Source organism: Tyto alba, unplaced genomic scaffold, assembly GCF_018691265.1.
Source record: "Tyto alba isolate M040663 unplaced genomic scaffold, T.alba_DEE_v4.0 Super-Scaffold_2, whole genome shotgun sequence".
NCBI lineage: Eukaryota > Metazoa > Chordata > Aves > Strigiformes > Tytonidae > Tyto > Tyto alba.
This window is the reverse complement of record NW_024881282.1, coordinates 75,218,806-75,228,145: the sequence shown is the minus strand read 5'-3', so window position 1 is coordinate 75,228,145 and position 9,340 is coordinate 75,218,806. Positions and strand designations below refer to the sequence as shown.

Here is a 9,340-nt window from a genome sequence, read left to right as displayed (position 1 = left end):
CTGCATTTGGAGTCCTGGCACCATAAAGCTGATGAATTAATCCTCCTGCTGTGGGCAGCCTTGGCAAGGCCTTAGCTGGAGTACTACTATGTCCAGTTTTGTGCAGCGCCTTCCAAAAACAACGTGGCCCATTTGGCAAGAGCCTGGAGGCAAGCTACAGGAATCACAGATGATCTAAGGAACATGACCTAAAAGGAGATGGGAAAATAGTAGGAAAACAAGAACACAGCACCTCTGAACAAAAAGTAGCTGCAAAAAACCCCAAAGGAATTAGTCAAGTAAGAGACTAAACCTGTAGGTGCAGACATATAAGACTGCATGAAAATCTGTCCAGAGGTGAAGGCCACAGGGTGCTAGAGCATATCGCCATTGCCGGGGTTTTCTGAGGACAGCTTAGGCAAACTAAGTTTGCCCTTGAATGCGTGTGGGCCCGTCCAGGCAGCCCCAGCAGTGGCTGCTGTCCCCGCCGCGGTGGTGGCTGCCCCGCAGCAGCCTGGGGACGGGCACGCCGGCGTCCGGGGCGATGAATACTTCTCGAAGCTGCTTCCAGAGAGGTTTTGCTGCCAGTGCTGACACCAGGACCGGTCCTGCTTGCCTTATGCTGGCGATTACACCCCACTGAGGCGGCGGTGCTTTACCCTAATGGTGGAGCTATCCCCACTCCGGCTGATGGGGTCGTACCGGGCCACAGGGTGGGCTGCCCGCCGCCTCCAGGCGCTCCGCAGACCGGCGGGGCTCCCCGGCCCCTTCCCCGAGCCGCCGCCTCGCTCGGGGAAAGGGGCCCAGCCCCGGTGCCCAGCCCGGAGGGCCGCGGTGAGGGCCGGCCGCAGCGGCGGGGGCCGGGGCCGGGCGGCGGCGGCCGGGGCCGGGCGGCGGCGGCCGAGCGGGGCGGGGAGGCCCCACAGCCGGTTCCCTCTTTGCCCGGCGTGTGATTGGCGGCGGCTCCGGAGCTGCCTACCGCCGGCCATGGAGCCTCCCCTCCGGCCCCCGGCCCGCTCCGCTTCCTGCTGAGGAAAACACCTGTCCGGAGCCGGGGCCGCGGGCGCGGCCGCGCCGCTGCGGTGAGTAGCTCCGTCCCGGGGGCCGGCGGGGGTCATCGGCGGACCCTGCCCAGCCCCGGGCTCGCAGGTGGTGGCGGGGGGCGCGGGGCCGGCGCAGCGGGGCCCGGCTCCCCGCCGTGGCGGTGGGCAGCGGCAGGGCGGCCGCGGCCCCGGGCTGCCCCGCCGGGCTGGGCGCGGCGAGGTTTGCTCGCATGCGGCGGGGACTCCGCTGCCGTTCCCGCGGGCGCTGCCGGGTGGCGCGGCGCCGGCCGCCATCTCGGGGCGGCGGGCGGGCCGGGCGGGCGCGGCCGCGGGGCCCGGCCGGTGGGCCGGCTGAGGCGGGGAGCCCCGGCCCGCTGCTCCTCGCCGTGTCGTGCCTCCCGGGCCTGGCGCAGGCGAAGCTCTTCGGCCCCAGCCCCCTTCCAGCAGGGCATGTGCGACTGGCCGGTGCCAGCGCTGCCGTCTCCAAGGCGAGGGCTGAGCCCCTCGAACGCTGCCGGGTCCTTCACTCCTCACGGCCTCGGTCCCGGCTTGCGGCCTGGCCCAAACAAGAGTTACAGGTGTGATGGAAAACCTGCTGGGGAAACTATTAGTGTGTTGAATACAACAGAGCTGAGTGAAGAATCACAATAGACAGTGGTAACTGTTCCTTCTGGTCTTAAGATCTATGAGTCAGCTCTGCTACAACATAGCTTTTAAACAATAAATAAATGTATTTCCTCATCCAACAAATAATAACCTCTTGTTCCTATCCAATACATATAGACTATAAAACCTTCCCCCACCACAAATGGTCTGAAATAATAGCTGAGGCTGTTCAGGAGTTGGTTGTCGGTGGGTTTTAGATCACACTGCTAAAGCTCAGCATTTGAAGAACTGGGCACAAGTTGAGAGGCCATATCCAAATAGCGAGCGTGTCCCTGCAGGAACCATAGCTGCGATCTTCATGTTTTCAACCTCTGTGAAGCGTTAGTTTAAGGGTAGATCACCATCATTTGTGTAACTCCAGTTAACTAGAACTTTGCCAAAATTCTTACTTGAATTTTTGCAACCAGCTAGAAGTTACTTTTTGTTCTAGAAGCACACCCAGATAGCCACCTCCTGTAGAAACTAAAATATACAAAGGCCTGTAGTGAAGGCAGGGGGTTACTGAAAATATTACAGCCATAATAGCAGATTCACTGTAAAACCTCCTGGCAGAGATGTTCTGCTGTATCTGCTGATTAGTGCACTGTCTGATGAAGAACGTGACTATATTAGCCGTGAAGTTCTGTGATGATGATGATGATGAAGTTGTTAATAGGAAGCTGCACTGATTTAATTCCCGTGAGAACTAGTAATTGCTAGAGGATTTGACAAAAGAACTGAGCAAAGCAGTTTTTGTGGTTGTGTTCATCCATAACATATTAGTGATGTATCTTGCCTGCATAGTTCAGCACTGGATCATTCATAAATGTAGGGAAGATGTACTCCTATCCAGCAAATGCAAAACCGTCTCCTGCTACAGGACAATGCTGGCAAGCAGATGTAGAATGCTGCTTGTAAAACTTTGGGTCATGTCCTAGGTGTTTTTTTTCATTTATCTTAAAGTGTGAATGTAAATAGATTATTATTACATTTGCGTAATATGTGCACAGGGTGATTCTTACTCTGATAGAGAGTGCCTATTTTCTTGCAGGTTATGTTGTCAGGGAAGGAGCTGACACTAAAGTGAGAAGAATAATTTTAAAATGAGGTTTTCACGTAGTAGATTAAATCAGAAGCAGAAACTAGTATATAATAAGCATAACTGGTGAAGGATAAGTAACTGATAAAACTCTAACAAAGCAGTGACGTTTGACAGGTATCTTGAATTTTTTGTAGCGGAATATATGAAGTAATTCATGATAATGCCACATTGTCTTTTTAAAGCACCTTTCAGCCAGTGTTCTCAAATCCTTTAACAAGTTTACCCATGAGTTTATCTCCTAATCCTGCTGTGAATTATATTTTGGTTTCAGTTACCCTAAACTGTGCTGGCTTCATTCCCTTCACTTTTCTTCCCTTCTCTACCACTCCTGCAAGTGATGAGTCAGATTAAGGAACTGATCCAGCTGAAAATTAACCAAATTTTTCTGTTGTTGCTGTTATGATCAGTTTGCTGACCTGAGTGATGAGATAGGAACACGACTGGAGACAAAGGCAAGCCTGTTTGCTTTTCTTAGTTACCTTTTATAGGTCCACCTCCTCTTGCTCCATTGCACCCCATCAGGATTTGTGGACTAGTGGTAGGACTGTTCTCGTAACACAGGGGAATATGGTGTTAGAATTAAATTAAATTAGAATTAATAATAAAAAAGAGTAACTTTTGATTTTTTTTTTGGTGGTGCTGCAGTAGGTGTATAGAAATGCCAAGACTGTAAGTAATGCTTAGACATGACAAAGGTTTTAGTGAGTAATTTTAAATGATTTTCAGTTAAAAACATCCAAGTTTTATGGTGCATATGCGTGAGGAAATATGGTATCACCCTAAGAATGGGGACACTTTTGTGTTCGTCGTTGCAAAGACAGGTTAGAGACAGTCATCACCCCAAGAATTGGCTTCTGGAGCTGATAAAAAGGGGTCAGAGCTGAACTGGAGATGAGCATCTGGGTTGGACTGGACTGGACTAGACACAGCAGGTCACAGCCCAAATGAATGTGGGAGAGGAGAGTCTTGCATGGGCAGTTACACAAGCTTCATGCATTTTGCATTGTATCTGATGCATTTTGGGGGGGAATATTTGAACCTCTCACAATGTTGCTCTACCAGTCTTTTTGAGTGGATCAAAGTGTCAAACAATTATGTTCGTTGAGCAGTGTACAGGGTAGGTCTCTGCTGCATGAGGTAGAGATGCTGCCTTTGATTATCTTGCTGGTCTTGATCAATGGAGCAGTGCTAGAATAGTTTAGCAAGAGATGGAATATTTGTGTGTATATGTGTTTGATAAATTCATCTTTACATGCATATCACATGGCAGCAAGACGAGGACATTTTAAGTTGGCATTCTTTCTTAGGTCTGGCAAAACCCAGTGAAACTGTGGTGAGTCCAGGTTTACTAAATAGGGTCAGCACAATGACTTTTAGAATGAGGGATATTTGCAGAAAACATACATAGCCTGTTGGCATGAAAAAAACTCTTACTGCTAGTTGCTTCTTTTTACATTAAGACAAATATGCAACTGTATTACACATTTTAGAAATTATACTTCAAAATACAGACCCTGCAAAAGTGTTGCAAAGTCAAGCTCTCTGAAGTCAGGGAATTTCAAAACACAGTTTTTGCAAAACACATTTAGCATTGCTCTATTTATTTTCCTACATGTCCAGCTAGCTCCTTTTCCTTTTTATGTGAAACCAGCAGCTTCCTTCTCTGTCATCCTGGGCACTGCTGTTGAGGTTACAGGTGCCCAAGCTTTCCAGCACCTGAGTGCTTTTTGCAGCCAAGAAGAGGACTGGGGAGGGAAGCAGTGTGTAGTGCTGAGATCCTGCAGGCAGTGGCTGATGAAGGCTGACAGGCTGCACATGTGTGAAGGATGAGTGTTGAAGATCATCTGGCTGAGATGGATAGATTTCATGGCAGCAACAGAAAGTTCAGGGCAAGTTCACTTCCTTCACAAATTTCAAATACTGGCTCTGAAAGGTAGAGGGAGCTGAGACAGAGTGTGTTTTCCCTGAACTCACTTCCTGAGAAGAATAACCTCTAAAAAGAAATCCTAGCTGCTAAGCAAAATGATGTTCTGAGAAAGCAGAGCTATGTCTGTGGTGGAGGGTATTTTCTTTTTTTTAACCCTGGCTAAGTGTTAATTTCAGAGCTTGAGAGTGGCATGTTGGAGGCAGGTAAGAGATGATCAGATATTTTTGGCAATACAGAGGGAGCTTTTTTTTTTTTTCCCCTTTTTAATAAGGAAGGTGTCTTACAAGATAGGAAGCATCCATATGTTAAAAAAACAAAACAGAACAAAACAGAAGGACCCCACCACTTCTCTGTTACTAAAAGGCCTTTCGGTTGTTTCCAATTTTTTTTTTCTCCTTCACAAGAGTAATAATTTTTGTAGGATATGTACTGCTGTAGGATGTGTACTGCTTATTGCTTTTTAAAATGGTCAGTATTTCACTGGAAAAGTCATAAGGAAAAAGGATACGATTAGAAGATTTTCAGTCTTTTCTTTCTGATTTGTACATGTTTTCCCAAATCTTTCCCTATGGGGATTTTTTCAGTAAAGGAGCAACTCTTCAGGTTTGTAGTTAACCACAAGAATTAGGGTTGAAAGTCCACAGTTTAAATTCCTCCTGAATCTTAGATCATCATTTCTAGTGGATTTCACTGTGTGGTTGTAATCATAAATGGATAATTTAAAAATACTGGGAGGAAGCTTGCTCAGCAGTTCTATTGATGAGGGTACCACACAGGATCCTTGGCAGATACCATCTCCATGTCATGCCTGTATGAAGGTTGGCTTAAAAAACTCTAATGAATTTAAGTTGGGAGTCCTCAGAGGGCTATAACCATAAAAATAAAAAAAAGGAGATATTGCAGATTTAGTTCTTTTTTATATAGTATTTTTATTTTACTCTTTTATAAAGTAGTTAGGCTCTCCAAAGTACATTGTTTTTAAAATATTTTATTTGGATCCTCTTGATTTATTGCCTAGATTATTCTTGGCTATTTTTAAAAGGCTCTAAGCATATCTTCTATACATGTGTGTTAAAATTAAATTGGTGTACTGTTAGTATATTTTTACTGTTGTAACAGGAAAAGCATTCTGACTTTTTTTTAAATGAGCAATCATATGTATAATCAACTTGGTTAAAACTTCCTTCCTGGTAAGCGCAGCACTTCCTTTGCATCTGGATATGAGGGCGAGCAAGAAAAGCAGAACAGCTTAAACAAAGAATTTTTTTGTGTGAATGATCTTCCATTAAAAAAATAGGAACTTCAGAAATTAAACAAATGAATCTTCTTCAGCAATTCAGCCTTTGTTTTTTAAGCAGGTAATATTTCCTTATACTTTGTCAGTTATAGAGGTGGCGTGTCCGCAATCATTGTTTTCCGGAACTTGAAAAATTAATTTTAGTTAGCATGCTATGTTGTTTCAGTTTAACCTTTTATATTTACATCTTATTGTTTTGTTGTTTGCTAAGGCATTGTCACATTGGTTTTAGTTTTTCCATCAGCTAGAGAGATTTTATGTGTAAAAAGCATTGTCTGGGAAAGATGTTCAGTATGTCGCTGTAACTTCGCTTGTGTGAGTGCACTCAATCAGCACTGCGTTCCTCTTCCAAGCTTCACCCCTTTAAGATTAATCAATAGAGATTAACTGTGAGCAACAATATTTTTTGTTTACTGAAAGCTGATAAGGTAGGCTACTTGTCTTTGAAGTTGTTTTTGGGTGTGATTTGATGTGTAGGGTAGTACATTGGTATCAGCTTAGGAGTTTTTTCTTCTGTAGCAAACTAATAATTTATAATGGTTTACTTTAAAAATGGATGGATGTTTTTGAGTCTGGTGATTGATTTACTTAAAAGAAGCACATTTAAGAATACTAGGCTTGACTTTAGATGCATATTAAAAATCTTTCTTCAGAAGTAGTCCATGACTTTTGAATCCTAAGGGCTTTTTTTGGTGTAACTTTTTATTCCTCATCACTTAGAAGAGAGGCAGAGAAAAATGGGAATAGCCTTCCCTCTGTCCAGTCTGCAAATACATTTCTTGCTACTTTCTGTCATTCCTGCAGCTCAGTAGGATCACTTTTGCTTGTACACAGTAGTATGTCTTTTGATTTCTATGAAAATACACTTATGTTAATATCAACAGCATCAAAACAGATGAGGCAGCAGAAGGATCAGTGCTTGATCAAATAGAGGCGTGAACAAATCAGTATAGGCAGACCACTTATCCTCAGTGAAATCTGGGAAGGCTGTTTAAAAGCTCTACTTTAATTATTTAATCACTGGGTTGTTGGTTTTTTTTTTCCTATACTTGGTCTTGAATTGGGTACATCTGAGGTGGTTTATGTAAATCAAGTATTTATGAACAGAAATTAAGGGGAAGGGGAAATATGAAAAGCATGTATACTTAGCAGGATTTTGACTGGCCTATTATTTCAATTAAGAAGAGTTAAAAATAAGACTAAAGAAAAATGTAAATGAGAAAGTAATCAGATATTTGCATGTTTTGTTAGATTTCTTCTGGCATGGAGTTGGGGGATTATGAACAGCCCGTTGTTATGAGAGAGGAAAACAAACGAAGGAGAAGAAGAATGAAACCTCATTGTACATCAAGTAGTTTGTCATCAATGGAACTGATATCCATTGAGTTTATTTTACCTACAAGCAATAAACATACTAAAGTACCAGAAATGATATTACTTGAAATAGCTGGCAACTGTACGGTTGAGCAAATGAAAGCACAGATTTGGATGCGTGCAATAGAGATGAGTCAAACCACAGACTTCTACCGTGCATTCACCCCTGATCAATTTATTCTGCAGTATCAGAAGAAAGGGCAGTGGTATGAAATTTATGATAAACATCAAGTATTGCAGACATTGGACTGCATACTGTACTGGAAAGTGTTACAGAAAAAGGTGGGCAAGATCTTCGTTGTCCAGAAACAAAAACCATCAGAAGAAGTTCAGGAATTTCAACAGCAGCTTAACGATTTAATTGGTTATGATGTCACTGATGTAAGCAATGTGCATGATGATGAGCTAGAATTCACCCGTCGCAGATTAGTCACTCCACGAATGATAGAGGTGGCCTGTAGAGATCCTAAATTGTATGCAATGCACCCATGGACTACATCTAAGCCACTCCCAGAATATTTATTTAAGAAGATCACTAACAATAATATTTTCATAATCATACACAGAGGAACAACTAGCCAGAAAATTAAAGTGTCAATAGATGACACTCCAGATACGATTCTTCACAGCTTTTTCACAAAAATGGCAAAGAAAAAGTCTTTGATGGACATTCCTGAAGATCATAGTGAACTGGATTTTGTTCTCAGGATTTGTGGCAGAGATGAGTACATTACTGGAGAGACACCAATCAAAGATTTTCACTGGATAAGACAATGCCTTAAGAATGGGGAAGAAATCCACCTTGTCTTAGACAATCCCCCTGACCCGAATGAAGATGAGGTTCAGAAGGAGGAGTGGCCCTTGGTGGATGACTGTACAGGAGTTACAGGGTATCATGAACAATTAACAGTCGATGGAAAAGATCATGAGAGAGTCTTCACTATTTCTTTGTGGGATTGTAATAGGAAATTTAGGGTGAAAATAATTGGCATTGATATCCCAGTTTTACCGAGAAATACTGATCTTACTGTGTTTGTGGAGGCTAACATTCAACATGGGCAACAGCTCCTGTCACAGAGGAGGACTTCATCAAAACCTTTTACTGAGGAGGTTCTGTGGAATATTTGGTTAGAGTTTGATATCAAAATCAAGGATTTGCCTAAAGGAGCACTCCTGAATCTTCAGATATACTGCGGCAAAGCACAGGGACTGTCCACAAAGACACATGAATCCCCAAACTCTGATTCAAAATGCAAAACTCAGCTTCTGTATTATGTAAATCTTTTGTTAATAGATCACCGTTTCTTGCTACGAAGTGGGGAGTATGTGCTCCACATGTGGAAAATACCAGGCAAGGGAGAAGAACAAGGAAGTATCAACGCAGACAAACTCACATCAGCAACTAACCCAGATAAAGAAAACTCAATGGCTATCTCTATCGTGCTGGACAGCTATTGTCACCCAATTGCCTTGCCCAAGCACAGGATAACATCAGACCCCCAAGGGGATAGGACACGAGCTGAAATGCCCAACCAACTTCGCAAGCAACTTGAAGAAATCATAGGAACTGACCCACTTAATCCACTTTCTCCTGAAGACAAAGAACTGTTGTGGCACTTTAGGTATGAAAGCATAAAGCACCCCAAGGCATATCCTAAGCTCCTTAGCTCTGTGAAATGGGGACAACAAGAAATAGTGGCCAAAACATACCAGTTGCTAGCTAAAAAGGAGGTTTGGGATCAAAGCACTTTAGATGTTGGACTCACAATGCAACTTCTGGACTGTAACTTTTCAGATGAAAATGTCCGAGCAATGGCAGTTCAAAAACTGGAAAGTTTAGAAGATGATGATGTTCTTCATTATCTCTTACAGCTTGTGCAGGTAAGGTGTATTTGCATTCTTGAACTCTGCCTTCCAGCAATATTTGCATTGCCTCATTGCCATTCCCATCTTAGTAGGTTTAGTTAGTAATC

At 43.6% G+C, this 9,340-nt stretch overlaps 1 protein-coding gene across 2 annotated transcripts in view; it reads left to right on the top strand.

Moving 5' to 3' along the window:
* The first annotated feature begins 890 nt into the window (after positions 1 to 890).
* PIK3CG (phosphatidylinositol-4,5-bisphosphate 3-kinase catalytic subunit gamma) overlaps positions 891 to 9,340 on the top strand; it is a 35,673-nt gene continuing 27,223 nt past the window's right edge. For both annotated transcript variants that reach the window (XM_042793099.1, XM_042793100.1), the window contains exons 1-2: positions 891 to 1,061; positions 7,245 to 9,248. In XM_042793099.1, coding sequence (XP_042649033.1) covers positions 7,257 to 9,248 — 1,992 coding nt within the window. In that variant the 5' untranslated portion in view covers positions 891 to 1,061; positions 7,245 to 7,256. The remainder of the gene's footprint in view (positions 1,062 to 7,244; positions 9,249 to 9,340) is intronic.